Genomic DNA, 15,804 nt, shown 5'->3' on the forward strand with positions numbered 1-15,804 from the left:
AAATAAATCCTTATCTTTGTATTTTTTTTTATTTTTATCTACAAATACCAATGTCTACTAATAATACAAATAACAGAAAATCTAATATTAAATCACTAATATGAAAAAACACCTTAGAAATTGGAGAAATTTTTTCTGCATTTGAGGCAAATTAAGAAAAACTGAAATAAAGTAAGCCTTGGGAACAAATTTATGAGGAATTTTAGAAATGCAGGACGATCTTTTCTTGAGCTTAGTGTCAGGACGTAAGCAAGCAGCAAGAAAAGCGTTAGGCTTGCTTGCTTAATCTGATAAAGCTATTCTTCTTCCAATCTTCTTGAATGCCAATCGAGCTATGCATGGACCACAAAAAACCATTGAGAGATTAATCAAATCAATTTGAGGTAAATGTCATCAGAGACGCACACAGCTCAAGCTGTAAACTTACCTTGATATTTCTGTTAGCTGATTTTCGGCGAGATTCAGCGTCTCCAATTTGACCAGATGATGAAAGATGCCATCTGGCAGATGACTTAAGAGGTTCTTGTGCAAATCCAAATTAATCAGATTCAACTGTTGCTCCAAAAATTTGGCTGGCAATGTGCTCAGCCGATTGTCATATAGCGAGATGTCTGTCAAGGCCGTCGAGTTCTCGATGAGATCGGCTGCAAGTGTTTCCAGTTCGCAGCGCAAATAGAGGGTGCGCAGCTCGGGCAGGTTGGCAAAGAGGCGAGCGGGCAGGTTGGCCAGAGGCACACGATTATTTTGCAACTTGACCTGCTGCAACATTTTATTGTGCTCAAATAGGCCCTCGGGCAGTGAGCGAAAACTGTTGCCATTCAAATTGATCTCTGTCACATTGGTGAGCAGGGCAAAGACATCCGGCTTGAGCTGAACGATGCCATTGTTATGCAGATCGATATCCTTGACGGAGGTGGCGCCCTCAAAGTCATGCTTGCTGAGATTGTGCAACTGATTGCTCCACAAATTCAAATGCAACAGCTTGTGCAGATTGTGAAAGAGACCGCGTGGCAGCTGCTTCAAATTGTTGCTGCCCAACTCGAGAAACTGCAAGTTCTCCATGTTGGCGAGCAGGCGAGCGGGCAGCGCACCCAGATTGGCAGCACGCATATCCAGCCAGTTGAGCAGATGCATATCGCTCAGCAGATCCTCGGGAATGTACGGCAAACGACGTGCAGCAAATCGCAAACGTTGCAATTTCTGCAGCCGCTCGAAGTGCATCCGTGTGAGATTCACGTGCAGATCATTACCCTCAAAGATGAGCACCTTCGTATCCCGGATGCCCAAATGGTCCATGATGCCAGCGATGGGTGTGTGATGGGGCAGTGGACAACGCTTGATCTGCACCATATTAATGCTACCAATGCTCAGCTTGGGCATCTGTGTGTATTCGGAGGCATCTGTCAGATTGCATTCGATCTGCACTGTGCTGCCGGGTCGAATGGTAATCTTAAACTTGGGATTGTAACTGTTGCCGGGACAATTGAGTTCGTATTCCGACAGCGAGGGAGCACATTCGCAGGACGATATGGTGAGATCTCGACAATCATCGCGGCCAAAGAGTGCCTCGCCTAGCGGCCAGTTGAGCGCCTGGACAACCAGCACCAGCAGCAGCAAGGACAGTGGCGCCGCTGCGCTTACTTCACGCATCCTGTTCGCAGTGGATGTTCTTGTTTGTGTCTGCAAATAAAGAGATCAGATTTTCTAATAAGCCAAACTATTTATTTCGTATACTTTTGTATACTTCAAATAATATTATTCATTTTATGAATGGCCTAAAAGGCATTTGAAATGTCTTTATCAATATAAAAAGGTCAAGCTGAAACTACTATTTAAATATCTCAATATCCCTTCTGGCTTGAGAACATTTAGCTCTCTGTCGTTAGTCCTCTATTTATAGTGTACACTGGACATAATTATCCTAATTTAAAATGTATGCTGATGTATCCTACATTCTATTATTATATTTAAGTATCAATCCTGGGCTGTAAATAACACGGTAACACAAGTTTTTCATTTTACTTGACACTTTAATAATGTCTATAATTAAATTCTCCGGATGTGTTCCCACACTTTGTCGACTTTCGAGGATACAAGATATTTTCGTGTTCTCCCTCAATTTATTTTTTAAATCAATAGAACACAAAAAAGTTGGAATACTCTAGTCGATACTACTCGACTAGGAGATACCCTAAGCTCAGCTTTTAAGTACAGTGTCAACTTGTTTATATTAATTTGTTCAATGTGATTAACTTGTTAATGCTCTAATATTCTTTAACAGACGGATATAATTCTTGATGCTTTCTGCTGCCTGTGACATATTTGTGCACAACTTCATTATACCCTTTTTACAGTTTTCAATGTGTTCAGGGTATACAAAGTTATTACTTAAACTGTTTAAAAGTGAGTTTTCATTAAAAAAAAATTGAAAGAAAACTTTTTTAATGGGCAACTTTTAAGTAGCACCTTTTCCCCAAAGGGAGGCGACAGGTGAAAGTGCGTGGAAAAAAAGGTTCATAAAACACAACTCGAACGCATGCAAAAACCAAAAGGGAGAATTTTCATTTTAATTGTCGAATATATGATGGATAGAATGACGGGCGCGACAGATGCAAATGATGCGTCCAGTAATAACTGTCAGGGAACAAATGGAAAAAAGATGAATTTAATAGCAAAGTAAGAAAAACAAGGACTCATGTGCGTTTCACAAAGGAGAGGCTGTCCACGTGCGGAGGGAGAGCATGCACTGAGAGAAAAACGCTGTTCTTTGTGGGCTCAACTCTGATTTTGACGTAGAAAATACTGTTATTAAGGATTTACCTGCTTAAAACAGGTTTTATATCAAGAGAGATAAATAAGATAATAATAATAATAAGTAGACTAAATCACTTTCATCATGCATTTAAATTAAAACAAACTAAGAAATATTTCTAAGATTTCTGAGAGTATTTATTTTATTATTTATTCTACGATGATAGCTTTGGATTGTTTTAAGAACTCTAAGTTAGCTAGTATGTGTAATGTTTTTAAGTCACACTTTTTCTAAAAAGTAGATCAAGATTATTTTTAATTTCTCTCGCAGACGTTTTTCTCCTCACGCAGATTCTGGAAATAGCAATTTTCATTTACTGTCCAACATTTTCAGCAATGTTGATTGACGTACAAATTGCTCAATTTATTTTGCAAGTGTACTTTTCTGTTGTTCTATCTCTCTCTCTCTCTCAGTCGCTCTGTGCCGCTGTGAAAATAATGTTGCATTATGTGTTTGGCACACCTCAAAGGACTCCACACACATCCCTCCAGCGAACGTGTGTGTCCCAGCGAATTCAGCTTTATCGTTTTACTCCACGCTCTGTGTGAAGTAATTACGTTCGAAGGCAGCGTTTCCAATTTTGTAAAATGTTCCCTGGTTTTTTCTGTCCGCTCCTCTCGCGTTTATTTATTTTGTTTTTTTTTTTTTGTTTGGGTTCCCCAAATGTTGTGGACGGCGTGCACTTTACGGGCTTTGTGCACTTAATGAATTTGTCATGCTCTCGAATCGAATGCTGTTGCTTAAAGCTTTAAGCGAATTTCGGCTCGAAAAAGGGACATTTTAATTGTGCCCATTAGGCGGAGGATGGCAAGTTTTTGAATTGAATTCAATTAAAACTTTTCGTATGCTTCTGATTTGCTCCTTTGTTGTTGTTGTTTTTGTTGTGAGCAGATCAGAGCAGAGAAGTGGAGAAAGGTGGAGAGAAGACAAACAAGACCAGTTTGGGCCGCATTTAGGCTGCACACATTTGGGCGCCATAAATTTGTTGGCTCTGACAGCTGCTTTTGACTGAAATTTTGATAAGGCAATTAAATTATGCGCGCTATAATTTGATTTCCAATTTCGGTGACTTTCCAGCTTGCCTTTGCAGACATCACCCGCCGGCTCCTGAACAAAAATGTACAATTTACTTGCCACTTGGCTTTAATTAGCCGACAACAATGATGCAATTTTCAGTACTGCCGCCTCTTTTGCTTCAAGCAAGTTTAAACAATTATAATTATAGATATTGCATTTTTAGCGCTTGGCTGAACCTTTTTGCTTCCTTATCGATTCGATTGTGGGCAGATTATTACTCGAGTGAAGCAGCTTTAATTGAGCCTTGCTTTAGGCAAGTTATACACAAATATTTTTGAGAAGAATTTTCGCGCATTTCTTTCATTATAATTATGGAGGCTTAATCAACACATTTATTTGCTCAAGTAATAATCTAAAGTCCGATATACTATCTGACGATTTGCAATATTGGCCAAATGCTGCTCTAAGCGATTAGGCAGCCAACATTAAAACCAACTCGGTGATTGGCGCATTCATTGAGTCTGCTAATCGATGTGCAGACAGAAGGCGGAGCCAAGTTCAATGCCCAAGTGTCGTGTGCCAAAATCCATTTAAATCTCAACACCTGATTTTGCTCAGCCATAAATAGAAGTGTGTGTTTGTGTGTGTGGGTGTGGATATTTATGCCAGAAGCTAGGTAAACGGCAGCTGCAACTGCTCCTCCTCATAGCTATTTGTATGGCCAACTTCAATTTCGCATAAAACTTTAAGCACTTTCGCCCGTTGGCGGCCAAGTTAACCGTGCAATGGATACGTATAACAACAACTACCAACAACATCACCCCCTCCCCATCCCCACCCATCCCTGTTACCACTCCGCTTGCAGCTTGCCGCCTTATGCCACGAGGGTCTGTTTTGGCGTTTAAATTTAGCTTGGCTTATCTAAACTGGCAATGCTTGCTAACTCGGTAGCTACACAGCAAGAAAAAAGGTGTGCTTATGTGAGCATTTAGATGTACTATTTTTGATACCTATTCCTATTCAATCGTTTCTTCTTTAAAATAATAGCATTGATTTAATAGAAATAAATAGAAAGTGATAATTATGACAACAACATTATAAGATTAAAGTACACTTAATAGAATTTCTCACTGTGTAGCTGTGCTAGTTTTTATGCCCTGAACCCATTAAAAACTAATGCAAGCAGTACAATGAAGTTGTGCAGAAGAATGCGCAAAACCAAATGAAGTATTTGAGGGTATCTGGTCGTCGAGCACTCTCGACTGGAGCTGGAGCTGGAGCATAATACTTGTATTTATGTGTTGTTGTTGCCAAGACTTTCAACATTTATATTCACTTAAGAAAATTACTTTTAACTTTTATGCCACGCTGACCGTGTAAATAACCCACTTGCAATGGCCAAAAGGAGCTGCTGCTTTGCATTGATATGCTTGAGTGTTTGTTTGTTTGGCTTGTTTGGCTTGTTGGCTTCTTGCCTGGTTGGCCTGGCCATCTCGGCAATCTAATCTAAGCGAATTGCTGTTGACAAGTTTTTAGCTCAGCCAATTGGCAGCAAGATGAGCAAAATGTGACTAAAAAAGCAAACCTTACAAATATTTAATGAGTTTCAGCCAAGCACAACTTGTATGTGCCCAAGTGTGTGTGTGTATGTGTGTGTGTGTGTGTTTGTGTGCCTATGGAGAAAATTGAAAGCCTACTTTATTGCTGGCAATTAAGTTGGAATGGCCAAGAGGAAAGAGGAAGGAAGAAAGTGCTCCGCCATCGGCACCTCATTTTCTGATCCTGCCTGGCAATTAAAAATAATTGTTAATTTTGAACGTCACAAACACACACTTGCACACACACACACTTGCACACACACACACACTTGCACACACACACACACTTGCACACACACACACACACATACATGCACACAATTATAAAGTCATACACCGTTTTCTTCCTCTTTTCTCACTGCTTGGCATTTGTCTGTTTTAATTAGACGCTAACCTCGCAACCCAACCCCCCCTCCCCAACACACTCCTCTCCCGTCTGTCGTTAATAAAGGTTAACGAAGTTTTGCCAACGCGCAGATTTCTCACATATTTATACACACCCACACACACACACACACATACACACACGGACACATTCCTCAGAAGAGAGTGCGCATTTTTGCACTCACATGCTCTCTTTTCCGGTATGTAACGGCACTAAATTCATTAGGCACACTAAATTACAACCGCACCGAACTGTTGGTAAGGGCTGTAATGGTGCCGGGTGGGAGGGGGGGAGGTGTACCGGAGGTAGCAGGTATAATAAGTTTAGGTTGAGTTCAGTTGAAGGGGGGGCAGGGTGTCTGCTCTGTTCTGTTCGTGCCAGTTGACGCCAGGTTGCCAGCAACAAGACTTGGATTTTTATTGCGGCACCCTCCTCCATCTCTACAAAATACTTCAATGTGTGTTGAAAAATATGTATGTTTGTGTGTGTGTGTGTGTGTGTTGTATGTGTGTGTGTGCTGCCTGCTATTAAATAGTCGCACCGCCCACAACGCGCTTTTGAAAATTGGCTTTCGCATGCCTGCGGTGCGCTTTATTACTGCAAGCAATACAAAATAAGTGAGAAAACAGAGTCGACAGCCACACGACTAACAGATACCCCGTAGTCGGAACAAAGCTAAAAATCGGTGACTTACTATTAGTAAAAATCTGAATATATATGAAAAGAATAAAAAATCATCATGAAATGATTACCTATGATTAACTTGGGGATAAATTAAATATGTAAACAACGTGACCAACAGATACCCTGTAGTTACAACTAAAGGAATATAGATGTCTAATTGCTTCTAAGGGTGCGTATAAAAGATTCAACGATTATTATGAAATGTTTGCCTATGATGAACCTCGCTTCTATATATTAAATTTCGATGAATCCGGATCTATATGAGACATTCTATATAGTTCTTAGATTTATTCATCTCTTTTTCAGTGTCTATACAAATTACAGGCTTATAGCTCTTACTATTACTGCAGCTCAACAAACAAACAGATAAAATAAGTTGAGGCACTCTAGTCGATCCACTCGACTAGAAGATACCCTGAAGCCAGCTATTAAGTATTTTGAATTGAAGGTTGGAATTTTTTCCATATGCATATCCACATTAGTTAACAAAATCGGTGTTTTTTTTTTATCCAACACTAGTGATATTTTAATTAAAATCCCATTTTTTCAACTTGATTTGCGTGTGATAAACGGAAACTTATTTATGAAATTTGAAGTCTGTAGCTCTTTTATTCTCTGAGATCGACTTGTTTATGCAGATGAACAGACGAACATGACTAAATCGGTTCGGCTGTTGATTCTGATCAGGAATATATATGCTTTAAGGAAGCTCACTCGCATCCTTTTGCATATAACATACCTAGACACAAATTGAATAGACTCTTTTATTCATTTTTGATGGGTTCAGCCTACATTAAGTGGCTCTGCTCGCTTTTGGATGCTATATTCATTCATCTACCTTTGAAAGAGACTTCACTTTCAGGCACATTTAATGGCTGCAGGGTATTCAACAGCAATAATAACAACAACAACAACAACAACAACAACAACAACAGCGACAACGACAACATCAACAATAATAAAAGCGCAAACAACAACAAAAGCAGCGCATTTAATGCTTAAATTTGTTAAAGCCTGCGACAGTTAAGGATTAAGGCAGAGTGTTTTAATGCCCGTCGTCGTTTTTTAATGACGATGACATTTCCAATTCTGTGAGTGACGCGACGCGCTCCGCTGGCTTTTCCAATTTTCCAATTTCTTGTCATGTCGTTTCCATACCCCCGCCACAGCCTCCGCCCTATGCTCTCCTCATAGCATTCCTCCGTCTTAGAACTCATCCACCGCTTTAAATAAGTATGCTACAGAAAATTTGTGAGGCGGCCAGTGGAAGTAGAACGCAAACGCAAACGCATTCATCAATCAAGTTGACTAATTACCACAATTGCTGTGCAGCTTGTTGAAAACGCTGTTGTTGCCACACCCACACACACACACACACACACACACACACACACTGCTGCTATTGCTGAGTTAAAATTAAAAAGCAAGAGCGACAACACCCATGAAATAAACTACAAGTTGTTTAATAATTTCTTATTAAAAATTTTCGAGCAAACTACAAAACAATAAAACACTTGCTGAAGTTCTACGACACACTTGCACACACTTGCACACTCGGACACACTTGCCCTTATACATATATATATACACTTAAGGAAAAAAACAGCTTGGAGCGTGTTATTAAATAAGTAGATACAAAATTCTAAAATCAAGTATAAATGACTGACAAAGAGCATGCTTTTACTTAGAATAAGTGTAAAGCTTTTAGTTTTTATTTTAAGAACTTGAACTTGAACTTGTTGTAGTTTAATATTGAATCTATCAATAAAGTTTTACATTAGAAATCTAAAAATGTTCAACAAAATGAGAATTTCGTAGTCTGATCACGGATTTTCGACCATTCTAATTTTGTTGAGTGTATAATTGGGATCACACACGCGTGGCAAGTTTTCAACTTCTAGTTTGCTGTCCAACTGTCCTTTTGCCTAGTTTGTGGTTTTGTATCTTATAGTTGTACAGTAAAATGTTTTTGTGTGTGTGGCAAGAGATTTCAATACTTGGCAACTTTTTGGCAAAGTTGTGAGCCAATGTTTATGGCGCCCAACGTGGTTTACAGCGTTTCTCCGGCAAGCACCACACACACCCACTCACACACCCGCACACACACACATGTTGTGTACACAGAAGTGCCAAACTGGCAGCTGGGACATGTTTGTCTACAGCGATACATCCCAGTTTCCTCAAAAAGGGGATAGATTTAAGGTGGTGCAGGCAGAAGGGAGGGGGGTTGGTTGAGAGGCATAAGTACTTGTACGAGAGTACATTCACATTGCCAGCTGAAGCCCAAAGTAAACATGCGGCTGTATTGCTTATTGCTTTCCACATTGGGCATGGGGCAGCGTTGCAACTCTCGATATTGGCAAATACTCGACGAGCGATTGCTCGAGGGGCAGAAGGGCAGCGGTTAAGGGATGGATACAAATGCAACAACTTATATTGAAAGGCGTTACACGAACAGCAACGATAAACAAATAAACTGAATATAACTTTGCTTCAGTTCGCAAATGCTGCAACTTAAGCACAAATGGGTTTTAAAAATGTTGCAGCAGTGAGTGTATTAAAGTGGGGCGGGGATAGACTGTAAACAGTTTTAAGATACTTAAAAATATATTGCAACATGGACAATAACACAAATAATCGCCGTATATGTCGACTAATATAAAAAAAAATAGTAGCTGAGAAGTTAGAGTATGGCTGACAAAAATAAGTTAGACGAGTTCAATTTTATACTTCTTCAATAAAATCAAATTTGCCATGATACTTTGAGTATATATAATTCCTGTAAATATAGATATAACGCTGCCGTTCATTTAGACTACATATATTTCAAACATCAGAGAATTGCCCTACATTTATCTCTATATAGTTCTATCTACCCAAATGTTGTTTTTATAGCTCTTATAAATAAACTCATGGACAATAAGATGAATGTGCAAACGATAAATTGCGAAATTCAAAATGAATTTTAAATATGTTTTGTGACACAACTACTGTGCTTAGTCAAACTTTTATTTCGCACATTTCTTTGCTAATAGTGCACATTAATCTACGCAATAAACTATTTAAATTAAATTAAGAATACCTTGAATTTCCTTTAATATGTCTTACTTCTCACTTACTTATAGTTGAGGCATATCATACACATATCAAGTTCATTACACATCTCATAGTATAAATGAGCTTAATCTCTCTTTGTAGCAAATTGGGAAATTTTCGCTTGATAATAATTTGAAAGGGACAAGCCAAATGGCCACGCTAACGACATGAAGATGAAAGATATTTAAGCTGCTCTTAACTATATATACATAAATAAATACGTGTATACATATAAAGTTATGTTTATGGCAGTGGGCGTTTGTCGAGGAAGCTAGCTTATTAATTCCATTCAAGGGTACAAGCAAGCAAACCTCCAAGTTTGAATTCAGTCTTAAGACCCTTTGGCTGTTGCGTCTGCGATGGCTGTAATCGGAGTCTTGCAGACAAAACCTGACTAAAAATAACTACAGGCTGATTACGCTATAACGCCTCCGAGTCCAAGTGCAAATTGCATAGCAAGTTTTGCTGCGGTTGGGCGAAGCGTTCAAGTGGAACAGAGATGGGCAGATCGTCTTCGCCATGCACAGAGTTCTCCAACGGAATTCTCATTAAATTTTACGAGGTGTTTTCGGTTCGTATTTTTTATGAGAGTGCAAGCTTGTGTGTTGAGCGAGATACTCTGTTAACTAAGCATATCGGGTATCATAAGTGACTGAGCTTGCAAATGATTATCATTGTTGAAAGGAATATATTTCAATCAGCGAACTGTTTTTGGATTATGTATTCTCAGTCCTTTATCATCATTAAGAACTTCGTTTTAACCGTCTTGTCTTCTGAATAACATTTATCCTTGGACACTCTAACTAGTTTATATAACTTCTTTTTTATGGTTTTTTTTTGGGGATTTCCCCGATAGATGCAACAAATGTTGGAAAATTTTGCATCTGCACAAATCTTAAAAATATATTTTATATTTTGTAGTTTCGTTTTTAACTTAATTTAATTAATTTTTTACTTATTGTTTCTTTCTTGGTCGAATTTTTCTATCTTTTGCAAATAAAAATGCATCAGATACAAAAGGGTATGAAATAGTTAATCACATTATGCATAATTTGAAGTTTTTCATTATACTCATTTGCGCTGTTTGTTAATGAGAACTGGCTGCAGTCAAGTTGTTTGGGAGCTGGCGGGGATTGAGGAGGAGGTGGGGGAACAGGCATCTAATGAGCTGTGCGAAGCCAAAGCCAACTTGAAAGAGGCAGCGCCAAATCCAAAAGATGCCCTCACAAACGCCACTCATTACATTAACCAGCAGCAGCTGCAGTTGCAGTTGCAAGCAGAGGCACAGGCAGAGAGGGAAAAGTAAGACATGCGCTGAAAAGCTTGAAGACAGCGGGGCAGCAAAAGTTCAAGTTGCATGCAACTTGGCGGAGGCTAAGCAGATGCAAGAAAAATGGGGTTAAGACCTGATTTGAGTATGCCTGAAAGCAAGCGCTTTGTCTATCTGGCTTAAGAGAAAGGCTGGCTGAGGGTGAGAGAGAGAGAGTGAGAGAGAGAGAGAGAGAGAGAGAGAGAGAGAAGCAGTCGGCAAGTGAAAGGCTTTGTAATGTCATTTGTCTGTTAATCATGTTGTCGTCCATATATATGTATTTAAGTTTGTGCAAACTTTTTGCATAATGCCCTCGTGCCTCAGAGCCAAGCGACAGAACTTGTTGAGCCTGAAGTTAAAAAGGGTGACAGAGGAAGAGGAAGCGAGGGGTTGGGCGAAGAGACGCACAGTTTTGTGGCGTGTGTGTGTGCGTGACGCATTCATGTTTAATGGCTCGTTCATTGTTGTGTCCCGTGTCTTGATGTCTTTATTTTTATTACTACTACTACTACAACTCCTGTTCTTGTCTGGCGCAATGTGGTCGAGCTTCGACCAAAGTCGCTGACGCTGCCAGAATATCAGCCTTGCTATTTACTCAGTTCAAATGGGCACACTTTGCGGTCAGAGAACCCATCCCGTCAATTCAACACGCCTCGATTTCATTCTCAACAAGCTCATCCTTAGTGCTTCCTGTTCACGCACTACCTAGGCTTGTCCAGTTTGTTGATATCAATCCCTCCCCTCACCCACTGTTTAGTTTTTGGCGGCCAAAAAGCCAACAAACATTTAACAAACACTGGTTTCCTTTTTTCCAGATAACGACAAACCACTCGGTTATCAATTGTAGCCAAAGTTTCGCTTCTATCCTAGTTGAAAGCAACTTTTGATTAGAACAATTTTCACTTAATATTTACGACTTTTAAAAAGTTAATTTCAACTCAAGTTCGATGAACAACATTTTTGTTAACGATAATAAAATAAATTAATTTAGTTATTACCATATTATAAAAGTTATATTTTGTCAAGTTGATTATCAGATAATTTAAAGGGAAAAAATGTTATTGAAACTGGACAAGCAATTTGCTTATAAGACAATCTGCTCGAACTCTGTTTATATGTCTCCTAATGTAATGTAATGTTAATATGCTATTCCCAAGATTGCAGTTCTGAAAAGTAGATTTTGTTAATATCTATTCTATTCTATTTTATTTTTATCTCTATTTTTATTAAGTAATTCAAGAATTCTAGTCTGGTTGAGAGCTTCTAACTCTTTCGAGCTGATAACATATTATTTCTCTGAATTCCTCTTAGAATTGTTAAGCTACTGATTATGCCAAGTTTAGTTAGGTGACTTTTTCCAATTATTCCTATTCTTCCCCATGCAGATGCAAGTGAAGTTGTTTTATTTATTTTAATCAGACTCTCAGTCGTTTTTCCGTACTTCTTTGCTGATTTTTAATCAACTCTTCTGCAGGAAATCCTCGTCAGCTGTGCTCACTCATTTTATCTCTATTTATGCCACCAACCACTCCCAGTTGAAGAATATTATTCCCCTTTGCTTATCAACTTAACTTAACTCCGCTTCACGTAAGCAGCTTAACGCTCGTAAATTTATGTGCAACTACCTTACACACACACACACACACACACGCACACACATACATACAGACTCGTAAGCACACGCACAGTCATTCACATAAATAAACAACTTGAAACTGAAACTGGGCAGCAGCATTACAGAAATAGAAATAAAATAATAGACCTGCATAGTGGATAATAGAGCGAGGCAGAGGGGAGAGAAAGAGAGCGAGAGAGAGAGCGCGAGAGAGAGAGAGAGAGAGTCTCTGTGTATAGTTTCTGCCTCTGTCTGTCTGCGAGTCCATCTAGTGGCCAAATGAAAATGTCGCCCATTGGCTTGAACAGTTTATTATGCAAGTGTAGCAGTTACTCTTAAGAGAGAGCGTATTGTAAATAATACAGCATATTGCCAACCTGACCAAGAAGTTGGTGCTGGCCAGCGTTAAAGCCAACTTAACTTGGCCCTGATTGCCAGGGGGCACAACCGAACCGCACCGCACCGCACCGCACCGCACAGCACTGCAATGCACAACGCGTACACTTCAATTACGAGTGCCACAAACAGTCCAAGACGATGACAACGTTGACGATGACGATGATGGCGACTTTTGCGATTGCCGCCTTTGGGCGCACTCGCCGCTGCCGTCTTCAATCTTTAGGGACTGGTTCTACAACTACTTAATTTTCATCGTGGCCAACACAAACAGTATTTGAACACTGAACGCCGAACACTGAACAGTGAATGCTGAGCATTGCGCACTCAGCTGCCTCAATGCGTAACTCGGCGCAGTTTTATGCTTTCCTGAGTTCTGTTTATTCTAGCTTATTGTATGCCCTATAAACATAAAGAAGCAAACGGGTATATTGAAGTATTCAAGCAGAGGAAAAAAGGTCTTCTTAATGAAATAATAAGCAATATGCTTGACTAAAAATTGTAATTCCTAATTGAACAACTAATATGTTTTACTAATATGTTTACTTGCTTTCAACATTTTTGAATTTAGGTTAAGATCTGCAACGATTGAGACTAATACTACAAGTGATCATTTTGTACTAGATTTAATAAGTATTGTTTCCATTTATGTAAATAAATTCTTGTAATTGGATGTATACAATTTGAAAATTGATTAAGTTTTCAGTATTTGTATTAAAATAAATAAAAACGTAATTAAATTGTGAAAATAAGATGGCATACATAAGATCTATGAAAGCATTGCATTACCACAAACAATTTTACAGGGTAACTGCCAATCCATGCCAACATTCCCATTCCCTCCGTTTGTCTGTAAACATTGTCTGTGCTATTGTCCATTGTCCGGCCCTCATAATTTGCGCTTTGTTTTATTACACGAGTTGCATGCTGTTTAATTCGCGGGCCCACAGCTCTCACTTTTTGCTTATTGTTCAGTGCAACATGGATACAGACATACATACAAATATTTATATATAAGTAGACAGCCCATTATAGTTCTTAGTTTTGTTGAAATGTGAGTCACGTTTAAAGTTTTGCGTTCAGTGCTCAAGCATTGGGACCCATAAATGGTTTTGTTTACAACTGCAACTGCACCAACAGCAGCAGCAGCAGCAGCAGCAGCAGCATCTGTCTTCCTTTTCTTCTTCCTTGAGAGTCGCAGTCTCGGGGCTCCATTTATAGCGCTAATTGTGTGCATTTTGTTGCGCTTGTTATTTATAAATGCACACGACTTGCATGCTTTCCATTCTGCTTGTTGTTGCAAGTATCAAGTAGCAAGTAGCAAGTAGCCAGTTAAGTGGTATCCATCGGTCATAATGTTGGCCTGCTAAGTTGGTAAGCAAGTAATGGCCACACAGCTTTTGGGCAACTGCTAAGGGCCATTAGTGTTTTTTTGGGCAATTGCCAATCGACAATTGCAATTTTATTGCCTCGTTGGCAGCTTAAATTCTATTAAGCCCGCACTTACTGCTCCGAATTGCTATAAATGGTTCAGCTTACACAGTCAATCAAAGGGCACAACAAAGGCATTGCATAATGTATGCTTGTACCCTGTAAATACTTTTTGGCTATTTTGAATTGAATTCAAGTAGGCAGGAATTAAAACTAGCCAAAAATAAATAGAGTTGGCAGCAAACTGCACTGAACAAGATGAATATATTATATTACTCGCTCTATCACTTAAAATCTGCTATTCAATAATTACCTACAGTTTATTTCTAACTCTCTATGGTTCAATCAATCTCTATAAATATCGATCATTAAATATTTATCCATCTATCATTGAATACTTATATATCCATCTATCTGTCTGCCTATATAAATCTATCTATAGCTTTTTGTACTTATCTGTCTATCTCTGTCTATCATTAAACACTCAATTTATGCCAAAATGTTACCATAATGTTTCTAATTATCATACTAATCGCAACGATATTAAATTAAAATCGGAAATTATTTTTTTACGCATAGTAAAATTTAAGTTGTTTAATTTTATTGTTCTTTAGGCAGGCGTACTCTTTAAGGGGTATCTAAAGCTCATCAATTTGCCACATATAGATTGTTTGGCTTTGACTCACAGTTGCGATAAATATTTTAAATGCCAATATAATGGATTATTTATGTGTTGCCTTGGATTTAATGTGCATATTGGCGATGATTGCGCCCTGCGGCGGATGTGTAAGCGACTGTCTGATACACACGTAATACACACACACACACGCACACGCACGCGTGCACATATACACACACTCGCACACATACACGTACACACACTTGCACACATACACAGACACATGCAAAAACATGCCAGCCACAGCTTCCGGCTATTTATATTGTAGCAATACCACCAAACAAACAGTAGCGAAACATTTGACGACTTTTTTTGCATCAGCCGCTCAAAATCAATGAAGATTACAAAAACAAGGGAAACAAGACTTAAATTTTTCTCTCGTTTACGGTCCGAAAAATGCTGCCTTTTTTGCATAACACATATATTTTGTATTGTTTGTGCATTAAAAATGCATAAATATGCCACTGGCTCTGCCATCTAGCTGCACATTGTTTGCAAAAGAAATACGTGTTGAAATATGCGTAACGCATTTATGCAAAGATATTAACATTAATCAATGCGCGGAGAGGGGCGTGGGAGAGTGGGAAACAGTGGCTGCTTAACATATCGTCGCAGTTGGCCCCGCTGGCTCCAGTGGACAATGCAGTGGCGATAAATAAAGATTAAAATCTCTGAAATGTGCACAAAAGTGGCTGGCACTTCATTTCAATTTATGTATTTATATGCATAAATGGCTGACACACACTCTCACACACACACATACGCATAGGCATGCCAAGAAA

General features: G+C 38.9%; 1 protein-coding gene across 1 annotated transcript in view; it reads right to left on the reverse strand.

Annotated features, from left to right (window-relative positions):
• Window positions 1–15,804, reverse strand: part of LOC6569893 (protein toll) — a 68,597-nt gene that overhangs the window by 3,801 nt on the left and 48,992 nt on the right. Inside the window, exon 5 of the mRNA XM_001995939.2 lies at window positions 428–1,680. Coding sequence (XP_001995975.1) covers window positions 428–1,650 — 1,223 coding nt within the window. The 5' untranslated portion in view covers window positions 1,651–1,680. The remainder of the gene's footprint in view (window positions 1–427; window positions 1,681–15,804) is intronic.

Source organism: Drosophila grimshawi, unplaced genomic scaffold (assembly GCF_018153295.1).
Source record: "Drosophila grimshawi isolate 15287-2541.00 unplaced genomic scaffold, ASM1815329v1 contig_311, whole genome shotgun sequence".
In the NCBI taxonomy this organism is placed as follows: Eukaryota; Metazoa; Arthropoda; class Insecta; order Diptera; family Drosophilidae; genus Drosophila; species Drosophila grimshawi.